The 24,428-nt window shown below is 41.3% G+C and overlaps 4 protein-coding genes across 9 annotated transcripts in view; 1 reads left to right on the top strand and 3 right to left on the bottom strand.

Moving 5' to 3' along the window:
* cavin1b (caveolae associated protein 1b) overlaps positions 1-4,924 on the top strand; it is an 18,976-nt gene extending 14,052 nt beyond the window's left edge. The window contains exon 2 of the mRNA XM_012833373.3: positions 2,190-4,924. Within this exon, the coding sequence (XP_012688827.1) occupies positions 2,190-3,038 (849 nt within the window). The 3' untranslated portion in view covers positions 3,039-4,924. The remainder of the gene's footprint in view (positions 1-2,189) is intronic.
* LOC105905412 (serum amyloid P-component-like) overlaps positions 1-8,030 on the bottom strand; it is a 22,989-nt gene extending 14,959 nt beyond the window's left edge. The window contains exons 1-3 of one of the 4 annotated variants that reach the window (XR_006151559.1): positions 7,677-8,030; positions 7,446-7,583; positions 7,163-7,268 (exon numbers count right to left, since the gene is read on the bottom strand). Coding sequence is in view for 3 of the 4 variants with exons in the window: in XM_031560892.2 (XP_031416752.1) it covers positions 6,637-7,268; positions 7,446-7,583; positions 7,677-7,812 (906 nt within the window). In the remaining variant the exon portion in view is untranslated. Of the gene's footprint in view, positions 1-6,370; positions 7,269-7,445; positions 7,584-7,676 lie in introns of those variants that run through there. The other 3 variants (XM_031560893.2, XM_042703163.1, XM_031560892.2) reach the window with 3 other exon arrangements.
* Positions 8,031-11,021: 2,991 nt separating this feature from the next.
* LOC122128701 (mucosal pentraxin-like) lies at positions 11,022-12,872 on the bottom strand. Of its 2 annotated transcripts, XM_042703268.1 has the most exons (3): positions 12,337-12,872; positions 12,112-12,249; positions 11,022-11,903 (listed from the first exon to the last, which is right to left on the bottom strand). In XM_042703268.1, the coding sequence occupies exons 1-3, from the start codon at positions 12,437-12,439 to the stop codon at positions 11,272-11,274; spliced, it is 873 nt and encodes a 290-aa protein (XP_042559202.1). In that variant the 5' UTR covers positions 12,440-12,872; the 3' UTR covers positions 11,022-11,271. The 2 variants fall into 2 exon arrangements, with proteins under 2 accessions (XP_042559202.1, XP_042559201.1); XM_042703267.1 differs by having other exon boundaries at positions 12,112-12,872.
* Positions 12,873-13,329: 457 nt separating this feature from the next.
* Positions 13,330-19,881, bottom strand: syt5b (synaptotagmin Vb). 2 transcript variants are annotated; one of them, XM_031561291.2, is made up of 10 exons: positions 19,355-19,881; positions 17,549-17,713; positions 17,090-17,101; positions 16,421-16,602; positions 16,212-16,304; positions 15,834-16,001; positions 15,093-15,260; positions 14,852-14,969; positions 14,349-14,482; positions 13,330-14,231 (listed from the first exon to the last, which is right to left on the bottom strand). In XM_031561291.2, exons 2-10 carry the CDS (start codon positions 17,706-17,708, stop codon positions 14,022-14,024), a joined length of 1,245 nt encoding a protein of 414 aa, XP_031417151.1. In that variant the 5' UTR covers positions 17,709-17,713; positions 19,355-19,881; the 3' UTR covers positions 13,330-14,021. The 2 variants fall into 2 exon arrangements, with proteins under 2 accessions (XP_031417151.1, XP_031417152.1); XM_031561292.2 differs by lacking the exon at positions 19,355-19,881 and adding an exon at positions 19,031-19,237.
* Between the last annotated feature and the right edge of the window lie 4,547 nt (positions 19,882-24,428).

Here is a 24,428-nt window from a genome sequence, read left to right as displayed (position 1 = left end):
CCCCTCGGCTCGTCTGGAGGCTGTAAGGGGCCGCTTTGATGGGGATGCGTGGGGAAGCAGATGGATTGCCGTCCATAAAACAGAGCGCACCTCCACGGTGCGAAACCACAATAGCAGGCCGCAGCAGGCAAACTCTTCTTCCTTCACACAGCAGCAAGGACGCACTTGATTTCTCCCTGTAGGCCTCTTTTGTTCGGGTCCTTAGCTGTTCCTGTTTTCCGCAGAATGGGTTGGGGGGAGTGGGATTGGTGTTGGTGGTGGGGGGGGGATGGGGGGTGGGGGGGTAATCTGCCTCGCAGGCCAAGCAGGAGCCACAGGGGCTTGCAAGACGGAGGGGCGATGACTCAACTCACGGTGCAGATGGAAAAAATGTTTCCTCCGCAAACAAGCCGGCGCATTGTGGAGCACGCGGGGACGGAACACATGCTCACGGGAAAGAGGGGGCTTCCGCGCCTGGAATGCAGGGAATGATGGAACAGGAGCACGGGGCGGCGGGCGGGTGAGAAGGTGGAAAAGGGAAGGGAAGGGCGAGGAAAGAATGAAGGATAACAAAAGAAACAACATGTTTTGCTAATCGGTAACATAATCACCATTCAAGCTGTTCTTTGTTTAGCTTCTTTTTTGGTGCTTGCTGTTTTTTTTGTGAGCCTGTGTGTGTACGTGTAAGTGTGTGTGTGTGTGTGTGTGTGTGTGTGTGTGAGTAAGCATTCATTTTTTCAAGGTTCAGAGACCTGAAAGTCCAATAACACCAAACCACAGTGCTTTCTGACAGCTTGTCCTTCAGTGCATGTGTTCTTCAGTGTTCCGTACAGAACTGTGCTGCCAGTTTCTGCTAGGAGAACATTCTTCCATAAACCTGTGCACCACTCAGAGACGCTGACTTGATCTTAGACTCACTCCTCTGGAACTGACATGTAAGCACACATTGCAGGTCTGTGACTCAGATGAGGTGGTGCTTATTCTCATCCCCCTCTCACCTATGACAACAAGCACTGCCTTAACATGCCCAGCACTATTAGTATATGGATCAGACACCACTAGGCCAAGACCTGATGCCCTGTGGATGACTGCAGGCTTGCTTAAACAGTGGCAACATGGTGACGGTGACACCATAGTGCTTCTGAGTGTTGGGGAGGCCCGTGGTTCGTTTTCATTCCCTTGCAAGGTAAAGGTCGTGGGGTTGCAGCTCTGGAGGAAGTGTGGTGTGTGAGTCTCTCTCATCAGGGCCAGATAGGCCTGCGAACAATAGGGCCATTAAGCGTGTACACACCGGGGGATTCCTGATTGTTTTTGGCAGGACTTGTGTGAGGTAGAAGGAAGGAGAAGACTGTGTGTGTGTGTGTGGGGGGGGGGGGGGGGGTTGTAGTTTCAAGGCCTTAGAGGGTGAGGAGTATTAATCTCTTTTTAAGCCTGGAGGAGAGTGCCGTGACAGTGGAAAAAGCGCCTGAGAGAGATAGTGAAGGGTGGTGGAAATATGGGAGTGGGAGGGAGGGAGGTGAGAGGTTCAGAGGACACACCAGGATAGGTGTGTTTGTGTGTGTGTGTGTGTGTGTGTGTGTGTGTGTGTGTGTGTGTGTGTGTGTGTGTGTGTGCGTGAGAGAGAGAGAGAGAGAGAGAGAAGAGGGCATGAGGGGTGATGTGTGTGTGGAAGTATGGAGGAGAAGGAGTTCCAAAAAGTTATCGTACCCTTGCACATGGGCACCTTTGCTTCCTCTATAAAACACACAGATTCTTTGTGCTGGAAAGACTTAATAAACACATTCACACACATATTATGGGTTTAACCACATCTAAAACATAAAAAGCACGCAACGAGCATAGTTGGCATGAGGTTGTGTGCCGATACGCACACATACAGATGTTTTAGCGTCTAATAGGTGGAGCGTGGGTGTCTAATAGACTTAAAATAAATTAAACTTTGCACACATACGTATGTTTCACTGTGAATAGAGCATCAAATGCTCTCAGCTGTGAACTGGAGCGGAGAAGTTTTGCAATGCATAACAGCCTTCTCCACACGTCATACTTCTAGAAAAAAGAACTGTTACTAGCACCTGCTAACATTGACAGTAAAATGAAAAGTAGATTAGAAAAATAGTCGAATTGAAGACTGTAAGATATCGAATTGTAAGATAAAGTATTTGCTTCAGATATCTAACTGGGCTTCCATTCTTTTCCCCTCGGTGCAGGATGATGTGAAGCTGTCCTCTAAAGTGACTGTGGGAAAATCTATGAAGGTGGCAGAGCCTGCAGAGGGAGAAGAGGGGCCGGAACTGAAAGCTCTGGAGGAGGGTGGAGAGGGTGAAGGAGAGAAGGCCCATATCGACCTCTCCTCCGACGAGGAGGAGGTGGAGATCGAGGAGACGGTGGAGGAGACGCGAGCGGAGCGCATCAAGCGCAGCAGCCTCCAGCGTGTGCAGAACATTAAGACGGCCTTCTCCAGGGAGAAGATGGATAAGACCAAGCAGAAGACCAAGGACAACATGGAGAAGACCAAACAGAACACTAAAGAGCGAATGGAGAAGACCAAACAAAACACTAAAGAGCGAATGGAGAAAACCAAGCTGAAGACCAAAGAGAGCCTGGAGAAGACCAAGCAGAAGACCAAGGAGAACCTGGAGAAGACCCGCCTCAACATAGAGAAGAAGATGGGGAAACTCAGCACGCGGATGTCCGTCAACCCAGACCGCAAGGTCAAGATGCAGACGTCCAAGGACAAGCTGAAGAAGTCCTTCACGCCCGACCACCCTGTCTACGCCCGCTCCGTGACCGCGGTCTACAAGGTGCCACCGTTCACCTTCCACGTGAAGAAGATCCGGGACGGCGAGGTGGAGCTCCAGGGCACAGAGATGGTGGAGGTGTCGGGCGACGTGGAGGAGTTGGAGCACACATGCGACGGCGAGGAGGACGAGGTGGAGATGGCAGAGATGGGGGAGATGCTGACGGAGGACAGCCCCGAGATGCAGGCCCTAATGGAGATGGCTGAGGACCATGAGCTGGCACTGGCTGACCATGACCTGGATAGAGACAGTGACTAGGGTGACTAGATATGAGGGCGGGTGGGTGGGTGGGGGTGGGGTGGGATGTTGCCAAAAAAGAGGGGAGCCAGAGGAACAAGAAAGGAAGGGGCAAAGGGGAAAGATGATGGGAGGAGAATAGTGGTGTGCAGTTTGACTGACAGAAGCAGGACAGGAGATGAAAAGAGAGATTTTTTAAAGTATCAAATGGGTGGAGGGAGGGTTAGGAACATGGAAGTGCTATTTTTGCTGTTTTATTTCTCTCACTTGTATTTTCACTTTCTCTCTCTCTCTCTCTCTCTCTCTCTCTCTCACACACACACACACACACACACACACACACACACACACACACACACACACACACAAATACAGTTGTCCTAACAACCTGACAAATGACTATAGAAAAAAGACAAATGAGGAACTTCTATGTGGTGTGTAACTGTTTATTTTATAACTCTTTATGCTTATTTACAATTTCTTCTATTCGTTGTTACATGGCACAGTCAGTTTGTTGGGAACTTTCTGATTTTGAAACACTGTAAATTGTGTGTGTTTGTCTTAGATGAAATGATCACTCTGTTGCATTCAGTGTTAAGGGAGTTTGATATGTGATAAATGAAAGCGAGATTGCAGTCGGTGGCTGAGGAAAATGTCAGCTGTGTGACACTCAGCCATAAATGAGGAGGAAGAATCTAGTAGTTAAAGGTAGATCAAATAGCTTTTAGGTGATGATAAATGAAGGTATAAGAGATTTCCATGACGGGTCAACTTTGAAAAAGAAAAATTCTTAAACAGTGATCCCTTTGTGTTCCTTTTGTATGGATTATTTCTTAGGGCAAAGTTGTTACATATAAAATTACAATGAAAAGGAACAGAGTAGGGATAGAGATCTCTCATCACTTTTCTGCTCCCGAGTAACGGTAGTTTCCCCAGTCCAAAAAGCTCTGCCTGGTCTGTGTTCATATGTGATATTATGACACCACCTTGTGGCTATGTGTGGTAGTGTTGGTAGTTCATCATATGTGATATTATGACACCACCCTGTGGCTATATGTGGTAGTTGATCTACCATCAGTGCAAAGAGTAGTGGATGTGGACCATTATTACAGAGACATACTAAACTACTGTACATACCTGTTTGTGCATGTGGCTTGTTATTGTTTTGCCCTTAACACACAGGTATAATTAATCCTTTTGGACATTTCTGACATTGAGTATAAAAGACTGAAAATATACTCAGATGTCTGGAAGAAGTTCCTGGCAATCAACTCGTCTCTTTAGCAAGAATTGTGTGCTAAGCTGTATGCTAGGAGTGCTTTATAATAGAGGCTCAAATACTGAGTAGAGCTATCTGGCATGGAGCCATATTGCCAAGACAACGCGGTTCCATGTGGAACCAAAAAAGGTTATTTTTGCAACAGGCACAACTAACACTCACCCAACAGCTTTAATATAAGTGTTACTCACAAACTGATCAAAAAGTAACACAAAAACACACGTGTAACTATTTTCTCATTGTATCTTCAAATACATTTGCAGTATTATATTATTTGCAGGTTGGTGGAAAAGTGAAAGAAAAAGGAGCCATAGTCCCCCTTGTTTTATCCTAAAATGTTTCCTGATGTGTACATTTACGACATTGTTTATACTTTAACAATGTGAATCACTGCTGCCATACAGTTCTCCAATGCATTTTCTCATCATTAACATACTTTATTTAGCTTAAAATAGAATTCACCATGTAATATTTAGTGGTTTAAAATGGCAATATATTTTTTAATATGTTTACATTTCACCTTTTTTTTTTTTTGCTTGGTCATGTAGCTTTTGATGCCTATGAATTTTCTCATATATTGATGACACACTGCCTAACCACTAATATTTTAATAAATGCAGATTCACAACTTGTCTTTTTTTTATTTCATGAATGTGAAAATACTGGTTTAAAATATTACATATCTATCATCTATTAAAGATGAGCCCGATAGAGACAGGCTGACAGACAGACAGACAGGTTGTGTATTTAGTATATCCAACATTGAATGGGCAAGAAAAGCCGGCCTGAATTCATGTCATTAATAATTATTCTCTTTTTTTTTCAACATACTCCATTTTCACAGTTAGTTCACCAAGTTGCCAGCCACACCAATGTCTCTCAGCAACATTACGCAGATCACAGTACACAGAGTAATTCTATATAAAAACAAGGTCATATGATGCACAAGATAGATGGGATGTATTGTGGGGTTTATATGTCATATATGGGCCATTCTACCGAATTGGTGCAAAGTGCGGTCCAACAACAATAAAAACTATTTACCAAACAATTCAGAAATAGATATTTACTAAGAATATGTTATGGTCTATTTAAACCCAAGACATTAATTGAGATAGGGATTAGCTAAATATATACAAAATCATCATTTATAGGGTACTTTCTATTGGGAAGTAGCTGTCCCTAACCCTGGCATCTAAATTTCAATGTCTGTAAATAACACTTTTTAGATTTTTTAGATTTTTTTCAATGATGTAATTTCAAAGATCTTTACGATTAAGTTTAAACAGAACTTGGACGATTTAGATTTATTGTGGGTTTAATTGAAAAAAAATAAACTATACTCAAAAAATCATGTCCATAGTTTTCATGTCACTACCGAAACACAGGAGTTTTAGTCCATTGGCTGAGCCTGTTTTTTAGCCACACCCCTGCATTTATAACCAGGCAGTGATACTGCATCCCTGTCCCTCATGGCTGAATGGTAAGTAGCTAGATCCCATACTTTTGATATAACTGTGTTCCAAAGTCTGTAAATCAGTGTGTAACCTTAAGAATGGTCACTACCGAACACATATTTTTCTTCAATTAAGTAAACTTTTGGGGGTTTTATGCAAAGTATTATGTTTGTTTGTGTGTACACCTCTTCAAAGATTTGTTTGCTAGCCATGTACTTGCTAGAATTATTTATTTATGCTCAAAATTAGCTAGAATTGTCACTACCGAAACAGTCACTACCGAAACAGTCACACTACCAAAACATATGGTAACGTTTCGGTAGTGACATGATCGTTTCGGTAGTGACAAAATGGAATGGTAAGATGAATTGTATAAATTGAACTTTGAAATGTGGTAAAAATTTCATTTTTATTGATTTCATTGTGAAAACCTTGAAGAAATATTTGTAAAAATACTCTTCAGAGAAGGGAAGGAAACACAATCTGAACATGTTAATAATAATACTCTTTTACCATAGTGTATTACTATGTTTCGGTAGTGACAATTTTTGGGATAGGAAAAACATTCCAACACATTCTGAAAATACAACATAAAAATTGACGGTTCTTTTACTAGAAATGTGTGCTTTAGATATGGTTCAATATACAAACGGACAAAGTTTTGGGAATAAAACATACAACTTTTCAAAATATTTCCAACCTGACTTTGCACCAATTCGGTAGAATGGCCCATATTGGATATATCACCTTCTATCAAATAGCTGGTCCTTTGGAGTTCCACACCATCAGTTCAGTTGACTTAAAACATTAATAATTAAGTTGTACTCATTATGTTTAAAATATGCTCATCAAATTTGCAGTGGACTGATTTACTGATGACCCATTAATCAATGCACACACTTGTGATGGACATCGCAGAGACGTTTCCAGACAGGGTGTAGTTAAACGCTCTCCAGTTGATCAAATCATCAATGATATGAAGATTTGTTGACGGCTGCATCTGCATGAATTGTGTGACCAGAGAAGTTGCCCTTCCGTATCCCCAAAGGTAAACATCACTGATCTCTCCCACAAAGCACTGTGTGATATCAAAGTGGCCGCCATAAGTATCTTGCTCCTGACCTAACATCACTATAGGTTCCGTCGGTATGCCCTTGCCTGAGGCGAGATGTCTGATACTAAACATTTCTCCATTCAGCCATAAATAGGTCTCCCCACAGGTGCTCCAGCTGGCACAGACTGAGTTCCACCGATTAGGCGGGCTTGCGTGGCGTGTACGTGTGATATCATTATTAATGGAAAATGAAAACTTGCCAGTCCTTTCAATGAACAGCAAGACAGCATTCTGGTAGTCAGACGTTGAGAGAGAGAACAGAGATTGCTCTTTTAGAGAAAGTTTTGTGAAGTACCTCATGCACAAAGTTACATGTGTGAGGGGGTCCTCATAGTCAGGTGTTATCTTGACATAAGATGTTTTAGTATGCTTGGGGAAGCAAAACTTCTGGTCCTGCATATCTGTCAGGAAGCAACGGCAATAATCAATTATTCATATTGGGGTAGAAAACATGTTTCATTCGATACAGGAATTGGAAATAAAGATATGCAACAGAATAAAGTCGTTTGAGCTGAAAGAGTAGTGAAGGTGAGTGAATTCTGCATATTGTCAACTTATTATTAATTTATGAGTCTTACTTTGGCCACCGTTTGTGGGCAGCATGGTGGTTGTGTCTCCCGTCTTCTTGGTCGAAAGCACAATGATGCCGATTAGCAGAAGAACACACAGCAGACCCAAGACTACTACCAGTGCTCTCAGTATACTCCATGCGCGGCCTGTATGAATGTAATAATGTGCCAAAATAACATTAAATACATGTGTGTGTGTGTGTGTGTGTGTGTGCATAAGTGTGTGTGGTGTGTTCATACCTGTATGCTGAGACTTGCCAGTATTTAGTATCATGTAGATGTTGTCTTTTGTATCCAAGCTTGTCTCACCATTGTCAGTGAACTCTTCATTTTCTGAAAGTTTTCTATATGTCTCCTCTGCCCTCTGTGTATTCATTATAATTGCTGTTGAATTAAATTATTTGTCCAGATTTGAAGAGTTCAAAACTGGTTGAGTGTCTGAGTGGTTGAAAGTTGAGTGTCTTCTGAATTCCTCTTATTTTGTTCATCACCAGGTGCAGGGCAACTACTTTAGCATTTCCAAATCCTCTTCTTCCATGGAAAGGAGGCAGATTATTTTGTCATTCCTTAGTTAATGTGTAACGCGCTGTAAATTGCTTTTTTTCATTTGACTACCTTTGGCCAGTAAGAAGAGGCAAAACAGTTGGTTGTGAACAGTCTGTGATTTCTGTAAACTTCTGTAAAAGTCAGGGTCATTACGTTCAGGGCATGTTTTATTTGGCAATGCATTGAGGGAGATATCTGTGTGGCTCTCTACAGCATGCCCAACCTCTGCAAAACTATTTTTCTCAGTCCAAAAATATCTGTGTCATCTGTGTTATACCACCACCTTGTGGTTAGGCATGGTAGTTGATATACACAAAATAAGTGACATTTGGTGGTTAAAACTGGCATCAGTTTTAAAAATGTGTTAATGTGTCACTTTGTGGTTGCTCATGTAGATTCGGAAGGATATAGACAAATTGTACATATCACATACATAAAACACACATAAAACTGATCTCAAAGACATTATTGTTTCATCTACGCAATATTGCCCAAAATGAGGAAAGTCCTATCCCTCCAGGATGCAGAAGAACGAATCCACGCTATTATGTCACAACTAGACTACTTCAATGCTCTCCTGTCGATGTAGCATCAACTCAATAAAGAGCCTCCAACTACTACAGAACGCTGCTGCACACTTACTAGAACTGAAATATATGAACATATCAACTGTACTTGGCTCTCTGTTTAAAGCAGAATTGATTTCTAACATACAAAGCCCTAAACAGCTTAGCTCCAAATCACTTCAAGAAATGAGTTGTCCCCTACCGCCCACCAAGACCACTTCGTCCTCAGAGTGCAGATCTCCTTGTAATTCCAAGAATATCAAAAAGCATAACAGGAGGCAGAGCCTCTGCTATCAAGCCCCCCTCCTTTGGAATAATCCTCCTGCTTCCATCCGAGAAGCAGACACCCTTCCATTCTTTAAATCTACAATAACGATATTCCTCTTCAGTGCACAGTCATGAGTAATGCATCAAAAACCCGACACCTGTCACAACATTCTTCATACTTCTTGTCAGCCATGTTGTTGTGTTTAGCAGGAGTGGCCTACAGACAGTGCATGTTGTACTGTGAAGGAGTGCTCTCACGGATCCCAGGTACAGCATGCAGCGTAGGTTGCGGCTGCAGCCAGCCAGTTGTGCACTATTGTGTATCCTGTCACCCTTGCTATCCTTACAATTTGCATGCACCATGTCAGCCAATCACAACTAAACATACTGTAACTCTAACTAAACATAAACAAAATTCCCATACACCTTGCCGGGCAGCCTCTCCTTCTATATCATATTCTGCTAATTCTGCTACTGATAAAGTGGCCATATTACCTACTGTTAATTGTTTACCTAAATGTATCTCTTTATCTGTTTATCAAATTGATGTTTACTAACCAAATTCTCTCTCTCATATAGCGTGACCTTGGCTTGCAAATACTGATGGCTGTGCAAACATGGTCCTCATCATATCCATGAAGTGCATATATGCATATTAGGCAGTCGAACTCCACCCACTCACTTTGTCTCTTTCTTTCCCTCCTAGGCTAGACTGTCTCCACTGTGGGATGCTGCTGTATTCTCTTCACCTCATCTACTTGCAGAAACCCTGGGCCTACACCTACCCACCCCCACCACACTGTCATGCACTTATTCCACCCCATACTCTGCTAGCCTTTACCTGCAATGTAAATAATTGCCACCATCGACATCATTTTATGTTCCATTACTCTATACATCCCTGTAATAGTAACCTTACGAGCACACTGTATACTCACTAAGCTGTTCTACAATACTTAGATGCTCTCTCCCCACCTTATCCACTATCAATTGTGTATGTACTGTAGGTTCTCCCTATACAATCATGTTGTTAGGGTCAGTGATCACGTCAGAAACATAAATGTGTTCATATTTGGGTGTCTTTCTTTTCATGCAGACAATGTCCAACCAGGAAGAATCCTAAAGAGGTTATGCCCTTTGGAAGAATGTTTGCTTTACATTTTAAAGACTGGAGAGAGTGGAGTTTTTATGATTGTTTCCTCCAGAATTCATAATATTTAGAATCATGAACCTAAATCATTTTTCCGGTTGTTTTGCGTGGTCACCATGTTTGATGTGGGCTAATTTGACCTTCTCATTGTTGCATTTGACTGTGACTGATTAATATGCATGGTGAATTAAGCACCTCTATGTTTTTTTTTTTTTTTTAATATTTATTCATAAGACATCATGTAAAATACATTTTTATGATGATACAAATGCAGAATTTCTGAAAAAAGTGAACTTGTCACAAAACATTTTTTTGTTCTCATCGAAATGTTCTCATCTGTTACTCAAGATCTCTCGACTGAGTGAACTACATTTAATCAAGTGTAGTACATTCAGAAGCCTACATCTCACAGAATAGTGTAGTCTTTCAAAAGGCTAAAGAATGGGATCTTTCTCAGCTTTTCACGTACTTTTATCCGTCGCCAGGAACACAACTTTGTTTGGATTTACAAGCGAAAACTGTATGTTGTCGCCACAAGATTGGGAATTTATCTGCCTTTTCTTTCTCACTCACAAATTCCATTTTACTTAATTGAAAAGGTAAGAATTTTGTAAATATTTTGAGTGAAAGACCAAGAGGATAAATAGCAAAGACACATTTTTTTATAGCCTGTTTTGCCCGTATTCACTAAGGGTGCCAATAATTGTGGAGGGCACTGTACGTATATACCATGTTATGTTTGCATGTATTGTGTACATTTACCACATGTATTCTAGCATGCTTATCCTGATGCGTGTATGAATTCATATGCTATGCTTCTGATTGACTCCCCTCCCCTTCTCCTCACTTGCTTGCTCCATGGGGGTTCAGGCCACGGGCTCTGTAAAGCGCCTAAAGACAATGTTATTATTGGCGCTATATAAATAAAATGTAATTGAATTGAATATAGTCATATTGGAATTAGTATGAGATTGGCTTCGGCAAGGATGGCAGTGAAGGACTGACACTAATATGCCTGTGTGTCAAACTAGCACATGAGACAGAAGACACACAGGATGAGCTCAAACTTTAATTAATTGAAAACCACATACAGACATCCAAGCCAAATCATTCAAGCTAACCTTACCATTTATTGGCTATATGTCCCTCTACTCCAGTAATGAATAATCCCATCTTTCCTCATATAATTTAATGATATACTGCTCATGGAGAAGTCATAGAAGTATATAAAAAATTATGAACAGGACAAATGAATAGACGTTCTTTTAAGTGCAGTATCAAATTAGTCTTAGTACTTATTGGGAGTTCATGCCGGGTGATTGCACACGGTTGTGCTGGACATCACCAGGACGTGTCCAGATAGGGTGTAGTTTAACGCTCTCCAGCTGATCAAAAACTTGCCGTGACTTGGTGACGGTTTCATCCACATGAATTCTGTAACCACAGCAGTTGGCCCCTCATGTCCCCAAAGGTAAATATCATTGACCTCTCCCACGAAGCACTGCGCGATGTCCAAATTGTTGCCATAAGTATCTTGTTCTTGACCTATCAGTACTATAGGTTTTGTCCTTATGTTACGACGTGTGGAGATTTTTCCAAGGTCAAAACTTTTATCATTCAGCCACAAATGCGCCTCTCCACAAACGCTCCAGCTGGCACAAACTGAATTCCACTGGTCAGGCGGGCTTACGACGTCGGTGTATATTTCGAATGCATTGACAGTCAATGAAAACTTTCCTGTCCTTTCAATGAACAGCAAGAAAGCGTTATCGGTCGAATAAGTGGCGAGAGAGAACAGAGACTGCTGCTTTCGGGAATACTTGGTCTTGTACCTCATGCACAAAGTTACATGTGTGAGGGGGTCCTCATAGTCGGGTGTTATCTTGACATAAGATGTGTCAGTATGCCTGGGGAAGCAAAACTTCTGGTCCTGCATATCTGTTAGGAAGCAACAGCAATAATCAATTATTCATATTGGGGTAATTTAGTTAGCAAAAACATGTCTGAGAAATAATCAAAATTTTCATTCGATACAGGAATTGGAAATAAAGATATTCAACAGAAGTAAAGTATTTTGATCTGAAAGAGTAGTGAAGGTGAGGGAATTATGCACATTGTCAACGTATTATTAATTCATGAGTCTTACTTTGGCCACCGTTTGTGGGCAGCATGGTGGTTTTGTCTCTGGTCTTCTTGGTCAAAAGCACAATGATGCCGATTAGCAGAAGAACACACAGCAGACCCAAGACTACTACCAGTGCTCTCAGTATACTCCATGCGCGGCCTGTATGAATGTAATAATGTGCAAAAAATTGAATAAAATATATGTGTGTGTGTGTGTGAGTGTGCACATGTGTGTGTGTGTCCATACCTGTATGCTGAGATTTGCCAGTATTTAATACCATGTAGATGTTGTCTTTTGTATCCGAGCTCACTATTGTCACTGAACTCTTCATCGGCTGAAAGATTTTCATAAGTCTTCTCTGTCCTCTGTGTATTCATTATAACTTCTTTTGATGTCCAGATTTGCAGAACTAGAAATTAGAAACTTTTGAGTCAACAAAAGAGACCAGCAATACCTTACATGTCTTACAATTCAGTCTGTCATTCTAAAACAAACATTCCATTTCACCAGCTCAAATTCCCGTGCACAGATGACATGATTTTGTAATTCTTGAGTTAATATAACTAAACAAACCTAACCTAATATTGTGTCTTTGCTGACTGTAACCTGGGGCTGGTATTATCACCAGGACTTTATACTTCACCAAATTCTATAGAAAAGGTTGATATCATCTTGCCTTTCAGTTTGGATACTGAACTAGAAGGTCCACATGAGCCACTTTGCTGAGGAGAGAGGAGAGCCCTTTCCACCCCTCACACTGTGTGACTGCGTGTGAAGAGTCATGTACATTGGATTCAATAGAGCAGGTGTTTTTTCTCAGTATGGTGGCGCGTGGATCAGTCTAAAAGTTCCAAACATTGTCTAGTGCAACTTCACAGAGGAGAAGTACATTTAACAACTGTGAGCAATAGTTCTGTTTCATTGTTAAATCTGAGTTTTAGGGCATTTCATCTGTATTTTACTCTAGAATTTTCACCACTTATTCTGCCTTGACTGGAGAGTTATTTTGTGATTTTGCTGCCATGTTTGACTGCCACTGTAAACGCTCAATGGCCCTTTCACTGATGACCACCATCTTCTTCATTGAGGAAAGTCAATCTAAAGTTCTCTTGTATGAAGATGATAACCCCAATAACTTTATCTGTGTAGCTCCAAAAAAGAAAGAAAATGATAAATGAACCAATGGTCATTGCATAGCAATGGAAATTAATGAAAATAAGACCCCTGTAATTTCAGCAATACTTTAAAACACAGTTTTATTTATGCTTCTCTATCTCACATACAGGTAGACTGACAAACAGACTGAATCCTCTAACTAGGATACATCTCTAAATGCTGTCCTACCTAGCCACAATGAGTTGTTAACATTAAAGCAAAGCCTGTGATTTGCATTCTTGCTAACAAAGAAACGAATTAACCTGTATTAATGATATCCAAAAGCAAAATCATCAGTAAAGATGTATAACATTTGTGAAACAAATAAATATATTCTTTAAATGATAAAAAAACAAATCCTACATATAACAGAAAAACTAAAGCCATATACAAAATCCAGAAGATTTTGAATATCATTAAAAGTTAAAAGGTGTTAACAGAAAGCAAGTACACTTTAATCATAAACATCCAACATTAGCTAAACGCCATGAAATTAATTTGCTATCCCCCCGTGAAGGAACAAGGACAGGACAGAAAATACCAACCATGCAAAACAAATACAAAACAGGTAGGGGAAGGGAAATTGTTCTTGAGTAACAGTTACAAGAAAGTCAGAGCATGACACACAATCACTACAATTTCTCATTCCGCACGGAGTTAAAGAGACTGGGTGTGGGTGTTAAAGTCAACAGCATACAGGGAAGTTTAAAGGTGGTGTGGATTTCATGAAATCAGTGTATAAGCACAAAACAGGCATAAAGTAGAGATAGGGCTAGCTAGCGGATTGGTGCTTTGAGTGCAGCATCCACTTCCTCTTCAGGCTGGAGGGTATGCCATTGGGCGATAGGGCGTCTGGGATTGGCCAGCATATCTGACCAATGACGCAGGCCAACGCCCGTAGCACCATAGCCAATGAAAATTTTACCAATGGCATCATTGCTGCCTAGGCTGTCATAATCGTACACTGTGACGATAAGCTGGACTTTCTGAAAGGGACGAGAATAGAAATAATTAAAATGAGCCAGTTTTTAGAAAATATTCACTAGGTATGTGCATTTTCTACAATAATCTAAAAAAAAAAAATGGTAAATAAGGGGGCTTACCTGTATTTGCCCAAAGGGAATCTCAAAGCTGAAGCTTTCATTAAAATATGGGTTCAACGTATTCTTCTTCACCGTCGTCTTCTTCTTCTTCAGCCGTTTACCATTGTGCTGCAGCACTATCTTCACAAAAGGATCTGGGGAAGATCAGTTTGATTAGATTCAGTTTTATAAAGATCCCTACAATCTTGCTGGATTGGTCGACCATAAGGCCATATGAGTCTGCTCAATGAAGCTAGCAAAGAAAATTTCATGTGGCGAGTATGAAGACATTCTGATGTAAAATAAATACGACAACATACTCCTGAAGTGCAATGCACAGTAATAGTATTGTTCTTCTGGAATCCAGTGATATTATACCATTTTGAGTTGAACTAACAACTAACCCTGCATAGGTTTGGAGAGATTCATAGCTAGAGGCATACGTTTAACTCTTAGGTGACATTAGGTGATCTAATCTCTAAATGAAGAGAAAAGAGAAGAATGACTCTAAAAATATGTATTACCAGATAATCCACCAACATCCATCTTCTTGAGATTCTTAGCCTCCATAATGCAGACGGTGAGTTTGCCCGCTGTGGGGACGTAGCGGAGAGAAATGCAGCAGTCACCCAGCTTCTCTTCCTGGAGGAGGGGAAAGACAAAAGGGAACAATCAAAGGTCAAAGGTCAAACACACATGTCATGGGCTCGGAGAAGAACCAAGAAGTTAGATCTGATGAGAAGAAGAGAGCACAGCGACACAAACCTCCTCTTTCTCTCCATTCTCCAGATCTCTCCACTCATGCAGAGGCTGAGCCATGTCAAAACTGTTCATGGGGATCGTAATCTGGCCTATGACGTCATGTTTCCCGAAGCGGTCAAAATCAAACACCTGGAGCACCAGAGTCTTTCCTCCGAGTTCAGCATATGGGATCTAGGGTATGGAATGAGAAATCAGTTGGATCTGGTTAGGGAATTCAAGTGATAACCATGACAAACATGGTTGACAATGATGGGGTTGTTGCTTTATACTTTATGTATGTAAGTTATGTAAACTGTGAATAGTGAATACCAAAACACAGTATGTTGTAAATGACCAACATATCTAAATGACATATTTCTTTTGAATTTGATGGAGAAATACAAATTCCACTCAGTATTTTAATACATTCAGGGGTACCTTCACAGGTGTCATTCAGAGAACGACAGACAAACTATTGAGGGGAAGCAAAGACGTCTGGGGGCTCAGGACGTAACACATGTAGACACATCATCAACATCCTGGAAAATGAGGACAAGCTGCTACAGACACAGACAGAGAGAGAGAGAGAGAGAGAGAGAGAGAGAGAGAGAGAGAGAGAAAACAACAGACGCGGACACATGTCTAAACTTCTAAACACACACCTACTGACATCACATTGAGACACCTATAGGGTCAGCTCTAGCACAGCTACTACACATCAACAGCCACGGAACCAAAACATGCACAAAAACACTGTTATGCAACCTTAAATGTGAAGGTCTCATTGAAAACAGGAGACAGATTTTTGCGCTGCACTTTGGTCTCAAACTTCTTCTTTTTGTCGGGTAGGAGGTAGACTTTAACATAGGGGTCCGACGTGCCGCCGATGTCCATGGCTGGCAAGTCCTGCGCCTGCAGAACTCCTACAGTTAGCTGTGGACACAAAATGACCAAATAATTATGAATCAATTATAATTCAATGAATCAATTACCTTTCGTTAGGTTGCTACAAAATTTTGCAAAAGCAACTTGAGTTTGATCACTAAGAACTGACGCATTGAAAGGATGAATTCATTAATGGATGAATTAATGAAGATATTAAATCATATTGTAGCTGCTTAATCAAAATGTCTCCAGTAGTACCCCGCCATCTGTGAAGTTGTAGTCCACAGAGAACTCCAACTTTCCCAAATTTTCCTGTTCTGCCTTCTCCTTTTCTGACTTCTCTCCGTCTTCCTGCAGGAAAGAACAAGGGGCTGTGAAGTACTCGTCACGTAAGACAGACATTAGCTGTGAAGTACTCGTCCCGTTAGACAGACATTATTTCCCTTCAGCCAGTGTCATTGCTGTACCTTTTGCTCTCCATCCCCCTCTCCTTGATCTCCTTTTTTCCTCCTGCGGCCTCCTCCTTTCCTCTCTCGAGCCTTCTTTGATTTTTTCTTCTCTCCAAAACACTTCTTGAAGACACAGAAAGCGAAGCAGCCAGCTAGAGCCAGGACCACCACCACAATGGCTCCCACTGCCCACATGGGCACTGCAGTGGAGGCAAAACCATTACGCCATTCAGATGAAACAGTCCGATTCAAAACAACCTACAGTCTCTCATTGTACATGCATATGCAGCCATAAGTATGGTGTGTTTATGGCTGCATTAAAGATACAAAGAAAATTATAGATTTTATTTCATGTTGACTGAAATAAAATCTACGTTTGCATTTACTAAAGAGACACATATCTGGGTGATGCGAAATGTGGTGGCAGAGAATAAGCAGTTACTGCTATTAGTAACAGGGGAAAGAGGCATGACTACAATGACTGAAGAATGAACTGCTGCTAAGATACTAAGATATGTATGGTTGCTATGTACAGATAACGGGCAATGCTATAGGTTGGTTCATCCCCCTGGCAACACATTTGACTGAAGAATCTACAGTTAGAACATGGTTGACAAAGGAGAGCTACTTGGGCAGATACATGGCTGACTAGCAAACATCAATGATGAAGAATATACAAAAACTTACTTCTGCTGTGTTCTGTTTAAAAGACATTAAAGATGAGATTTGTTTACGAATAATATAGCATAGCACTCGTGTACAGTTATACCTCTTGACTGCTCTGTATCAATAGCTTACGCTCTCTCTCTCACACACACACACACAAACACACACACACGTCCACACACATACACACATTTTGTTGTGATGTTAAAGACTGTGTAAATGCATGAGATGGTTAAGAGGATTTGGATTTAGTAAAGCTTTAAAGGTTACAGAAAATGATGAGTATCTACGACTGATCACCAAAGGAAACTTTCACTTTGTTATTTACTCAAATATTAACTGAAAGAGATGAATATAAAGAAATCAATGTATGCATTTAAGTGTGGCAATGAGGCAATAGTCATTTGTTCTCATGGAAATCAGTAGGGCTGCTGTGGGATGGATATGTTGTTAAGTTAGTGATGGAGGCGGCGTACTCACTTGGAAGGTGGCCTAGCTCATTCATGAACTTAGACTTCATGTGATCAAAGTTGTGGTGTGACGACAGATGAGGGGGAGGGGGAGGGGGCCGGGGTTCTTCCTCCGGTTCCACGGGTTCTGCTGCCCTCCGGGTACGCAGCCCCACACTGGCAATCCTCATCTTGGCTACACACACAGGAGAACCATGTAGAAACATGTGGTGACTCTAAAGGGCTACCAGGTAGGCAAATCTGTCCCTCGGCATCCAGCATTAGTTATGATGCAATCTCACCGTTGTTCATTTCTCTATTGTTTGTTTTAAAGCACCACAGCACTGACCTTTTTAGCACATTAGTAAATTGCTTAAAAGAGATGTGCCATTTAGGTGTCTTTGTGAGTCTGGATACAAAAAATAGGCAATGCTGTGCATGTATTTGTATACTTTTTATGTATTTGTGTGTAGTAATATATCACAGGGAAGCCCTGGCTGACCCTAATCCTTTCACTACATCCCATCTCTCCCTCTCTCCCTCTCTCCCTCTCTCTCTCTCACTCACTTACTTACTAACACAGGCTGCAAACATAGCCTCCTTCAGCTGCTGAAGCATAACAAGATTAGGAGCAAAATTAATCCACACCCAGACCCTAAGTAAATAGGGGAAGCCTCACCTCCTCAAGACCATAAACTCAACTTGCTTCTCAACTCTACACCGTTCCCTTTCCCCCCCTCTCTCTCTGTCTCGCTCTCTCTCTCTCGGCACAGAATGATGCACAGCTGTGTGGACTTGATGGGATTGAACAAACAGATATTGTGCCCAGTGGGTTAGTGGATGTTTACATCAGTCAGAACTGTGTATGGATTATCTAAGATTTCACCATGCACCTGACTTCGATGGCTGTCACGGTTTCAGTGGTCACCAAAAACGTGCCTTGAGAATGTTGCAAAATCAATGTTCAAATATGTCTTAGGGATGCCAAATTATATCAAGTAGCCGATAAGATAGGCCCTGTAATCATGTGAAAGGTGCGCAACCGGCACCACAAAAATGAATGGGATTAGCTGAAAAAAAAAACTGCAGATGGCAATATGAAAATGCTTCGGTAAATATATGAATGTAACGTAGCTAATAAATACGTCTCAACATTACTAAAATTACTTACATCATACAAAGTAGGTAAAATGATTAATTGAAATGGAAATACATTGATCTCACAAACTCATCTTAACCTCAGCTATTGTTTCCACGACAAAACGATTACTTGCGGATGCTGTCGGCGATGTAATGGAATGCGCTTGCAAAGGGTTTTGAACGATGTTTTTTTTTTATCAAGAAAATAGTCATTCAGGAGGTGCGCATTAACTGACACTGCAACAGGTTAGACATAGCCAACAAATGTTGACATGGCAACAGTTTTATCCAGAAAATGCACGGGATCATACTGTAAAATTACAATTACTTATTTTGTACCACGACCTTTCTGAAAAAGTGCCAAGCATCTTACCCGTAGGGTTTCCCCCTTCCTCAGTACGGTATTGATAACTGGCCAAGCGAGTGATCAACTGTTGCACTGCAGAGTGCACACACCTACACAGAACTACGCCTTAAAGTCACGGCAACATCCACTATGTCACCTTTCTTCTTGTCAACATTCCGATGACTGTTATCCTACGAATCCCCCTCCTCATCTCTTTAAGCTAAAGCGCTGTCAAATCACTAAATCGGAGCTTGGCTGTAATCTCCCTCGCCCCCACCCCCCGCATCTGCTGCTAGTCATATTTTTATAAATATCGATTTCAAACAAACAGTGCAATGCAGTTTTACTCACATGTTGTTGGACCTGAGATTGATAAAAGTGTATCTAAATCACTTTTGCAATTGTTTGTGCGTAATCTTCGTCCTGGCTCATTAGCTTACACACGGGCGCTTCCAGCCATGGTCCTCTTTATCTGTCATGCCGCAAATGGAAGTGCATCGGTTGCCTCCCACTGCCCGCTAATCCCTGCGACATAAAGCATCGTTCCCATCATTATTCAGCCATCTGCGAGAACAAACACGTCTCAACAGTCTATTATAATCTAGCAGACCACAAGTGGGGAAAGCACGTAAGTGGTGTGCTGCGGGCTCCCAGTTTTCCAGTAATTTTTCAGCATAAATCATTCACAGAATTTATCCAATCGATATCGAATATGATTTGTAGCTGCCACGGTGATCATCTCTCCACCATCTCCCCCAGCGCTATAGAAGTACTGCAATTTTCTCTAAGTTATAGTCTAAATCTTTAAAGTCTTATATTGGCATGATGTCAAATTCTGTGCATGAATACAATTGTAAATACTGCTGGGCACTGGAGCTGCTGCTCCGGAGCTTTACTCATTAGCTAAGTGCTTTTGCTAAGCACTCCAATAGCTTGAAACTGGGTGTGGGTGGGGGGATACCAGGGAGGGAACAGAACAACATAAGAAAGTCCTTATTAGACTCCTTCAAATATATATTTGTATATGCTGTTTTGAATCACTGAAAAGCCGTGCAGCTGTATGATACTCCATCAAAGATACATGCTGTATCTGAAAAACAGTGCAGCAATGACCGGGATGATTACTTGTGGTTTCACCCGAACACCTTCACCTCTCGCCCTCTGTCGAAGTCAAACATGAGCTCCATGAACAGCAAAGACTGACATGCAAACAGGTGTTTTAAATTACACTCTAATTGCGTCATTTTCACATTTTCTCAACCACGTTATGGCATGCTATATTCACATGCATTTTTTTAATGAACGAATTACACGTTTACTGTAGTTTGACAGTAAATACATTTGACAAGGTATCTGCATTAATAGTCTAGAGAGGGTGGCATTAATAGTCAAACCATAATGAAATACTGCAAAGCATAGTATGCACAACCAAAAGTCTGTCTAGAAATCTGAATAAGGATTAGGCAGAAAAATCCTCTAAAATCTGTTCCTTTTTTGTAAATCTTAACATATGTACAAAAACATTGTTGCAAGCAGTTCTAGAAGCATCTGCTTAAATTGATTATATAATACAGCTTCATTTCTCATTAAAGTCGACCTACTATGCTTTTCCTTTCCTTTAGTGCATTATATAGCTTTTTGTGCATGTAAACAATCTATAAAGTAAAAAAAAAGCCAGAGGGAGTAGCTCTCTCCTGCAGAAACTACTCTTCTCATCTGCCTGAAACACCTGGTTGGAATACCAGCCTTTTCCTCTGTTACATGATGATGCAATCTCGTAAAACAATCCTTATTGGGGGGCTTAAATAAAGTGTTTCAGAACATTTAACATTGTGTTTTTGGAACATTGAAGCATGTGAATCTAGTAAGAAGTAAATCTCTAATAATCCCCCCCAAAAAGAATTGTGAACTTAAGAGGTCCTCTTTAAAATCAACAAATGATCTATATCATTCTAATCATAGTTGTTACGACCCCCTGCGCCCCTGCAGACGTTGCAATGGCCATGCATGGACTACAGGCAACGGTGGGGACGACTGACTGATTACCCACAGGTGTAGGGGATAAAAAGGATCAATGGACACCTAACTGCCTCTCTCAGCATACAGACGTCAAATCCCCTAGACACGTCGCCTTTGCGTTATAATTGTATGGACTGAATAAACACACATGCTTTTGTAGAAAACCTTTTTGTCGTCTGCCTCCAATGTTTATGTTGCATCACGATAATCATGCTCACTTGCTTGTCAGCAGTAATGCAATCACCGTTCCTGCCTTTTTGACAAATCCCAGTGTGAAGGAGATACCTATTGATATCACCTGCTCATCATTCCCTGTTTACCAGAACTGTTGAAAAACCGCCCAATCACCGACTGCAGAATAAAGGTTTTGCCATGGCCATCACAGTCCCCTGACCTAAGCCCCATAGAAAATGTGTGGGATGAGCTGAAGAGGAGAGTCTACACGCGTCGACCTCAGAATCTGAAAGATCTGGAGAGATACTGTATGTAGGAATGGTCTCAGACCCCGTGCCATGTAATGCGTGATGACCAACCTCATCACGCATTATAGGAGAAGACTCAGAGCTGTTATCTTGGCAAGGGGTGGCTGCACAAAACATTAAATGAAGGGGTGCCAATAATTGTGGCACACATATTTTTGAGACAAATATTTGTTGCATGATAAGAATGCAATGTTTCTTTCAATAATGTTACTTCAATTAAAGGTTCGGTTCAAATTTTTCGAATGAAAGATCATGAGGATAAACAATAAAGAAATGTTTTCGCATCTCGTTTTGCTCATTTTTACTAAAGGGTGCCAATAATTCTGGAGGGCACTATACATAACTACATGGGGCATATCCTGGATGGCTAGTGGGAAAGACAAAGGTGTTTATTTGTCCTTCACATGACCATATGCTATCAAAATGAATTTGAGGATGGTATCAAAACTAGTTGCCTATAAAACCATACCTCAAAAAGTGTCTAGTGTTACTTTAAGGGCTGCCTCATGTCAGGCATGGGAAGAGCCAGAGAGTAGTGAGCCAGGGAACCATATAATCAGGGAATTAAAGTTAAAAAGTTATACCTGCTTCTTGTGAGGCAAGGGATAGCATAGCTGTTTAGTTTTGGTCCAGGGATATGCAGGGTTGCCATGTTTGGTTCATTGTATAGATCATTGCCTAGTTTGAAACGTTGCCTAGTTTTGGATCCTAGTTTTTTTTGGGTTCTACGTCTGGAACCGTTTTGGTTGATTTTGTGAACAACCTGGCATTTATAAAACTAATAAATACATATATATTTGTATACTGGAGTCCCATCTCTTGCCACCTTCTTCCACATCATCCAGGAGCACACCTCCCCAAATGTGGGGTGGCCGCCTCGGTCCCTCACACCCAGCTACAGCACATAGGGAGGAGCCAGGATGAGTGAATGTTTCTACAGTAGCCCAGAATGGAAAAAACAAAACACTGACACTAGAGAAGGCCTTGTTCGTTTTGATGGCACCCGAGGGCCACCGTAGCTTCTCATACATGCTTGGAAAGGGAGAAGTATTTATTGGTTACAATCTGCAGCCTCACCGCCAGAGGCCACTATGTCCCACATGCTGCACCTTTAAGTCAGGTAGTCCTAAAATAGAGTTAATTTGGCCTCTGGTTTCCCATTTCCTGTTTCCCTATGTTTACTGGGTATGTTTGTTTCCTCTACAGAGCCAACATTGTGTATGAACACTGTTTTGTTTTTTGAGTGCACACACTGAACAGACAGCTGGAGGATAGTGTGGAGCAATTTGCTGAATTTCACAAAAAGTATATTGAAGTATAATTACGGACCACTCCATTAAAATTTCTGTTCCTAGAGTCCCAGTCATCAGGATCAGTTGATCAATGGACAGTTACTTCACCTGACCTGAGTGGGTGAGCTTAGAAAAACACATTAACTTATTCAAACAAAACTCAGTGTGCTTCTGAGAGGTCCTTGGAACAAACACGGCCCTGGATGTTTTGGTGCCCTACACAACCTCATATCTATGCACCAGATTATTGTTAATGTTGTTTCTTTATTCCGCTACTCAAATATTATTCTGCACTTGAACAATATTAACTTACAGTTTTAACATGAGGTCATGGTAGAGACTAAACTCCTTTTAGGCAGGTAGGTTGTATTACAATTATTATTAGTGTGTAACTTTATGTCTGCCTACAGATAACATGAACACATACCATTGTGAATTGTTTTTGTGAAATTTTAGGCAACTCTAGGCAACAATATGTTACAAACCGCCACTGCTGAAACAGATGGACAAAAGGACAAGTTACACAGATTCAACACTGGTGCCTATTGACTGTGAGCCCATAGCACAGATACAGTGCCCTCCACAATTATTGGCACCCCTAGTGAATATGAGCAAAACAGGCTATAAAAAAATATGTCTTTGCTGTTTATCCTCTTGGTCTTTCACTCAAAATATTCACAAACATTAAATAAATATTTTTCCCCAAAACATGTGTGCCACAATTATTGGCACCCCTTAATTTAATGTTTTGTGCAGCCTCCCTTTGCCAAGATAACAGCTCTGAGTCTTCTCCTATAATGCGTGATGAGGTTGGTGAACACATGGCACGGGATCTGAGACCATTCCTACAAGCAGTATCTCTCCAGATCCTTCAGATTCTGAGGTCAACGTTTGTAGAACGTTTGTAGACTCTGCTTCTGGACTGTGATGGCCATGGCAAAACCTTTATTCTGCGGTCGGTGAACCATTTTTGTGTTGATTTTGAGGTGTGCTTCGGATCATTGACCTGCTGGAAGGTCCAACCACAGCCCATTTTAAGCTTATTGGAGGGGGCTGTTAGGTTTTCATTTAATATCTGCTCGTATTTGATGGAGTCCATGATACCATGTATCCTAACAAGATGTCCAGGGCCTTTGGAAGAAAAACAGCCCCACAACATCAAAGATCCGCCACCATACTTCACATTGGGTATGGGGGTCTTTTCTGTATGGCTATCTTTCTGTCTACGCCAAACCCACCTTTGATGTTTGTTGCCAAAAAGCTTTATTTTGGTCATCTGACCATATAACTCGGCCCCATTGAAAGTCTGACTTACATTTGGCAAACTGTAGGCGCCTTAGTTTGTAGTTGATTGACACCAGAGGCTTTTTTCTGGCAACCCTCCAAAACAACTTGTGGTGATGTAGGTGGCGTCTTATGGTAGTTTTGGAGACTTTCTGACCCCAAGACTCAACTCACCTCTACAATTCTCCAGCTGTGATCCTTGGAGATTGTTTTTCCAGTCGAACCATCCTCCTCACGGTGCGTGGGGTAAATGTACACACACGTCCTCTTCCAGGCTGATTCTTAACATCTGTCGCTTTAAACTTCTTAATTATTTCCATGATAGTGGAAATGGGTATTTTCAACTCT

This window comes from Clupea harengus, chromosome 23 (genome assembly GCF_900700415.2).
Source record: "Clupea harengus chromosome 23, Ch_v2.0.2, whole genome shotgun sequence".
Classification (NCBI taxonomy): Eukaryota; Metazoa; Chordata; class Actinopteri; order Clupeiformes; family Clupeidae; genus Clupea; species Clupea harengus.
Note: the sequence above shows the minus strand (reverse complement) of the source record. Positions and strands in the feature narration are given on the sequence as shown.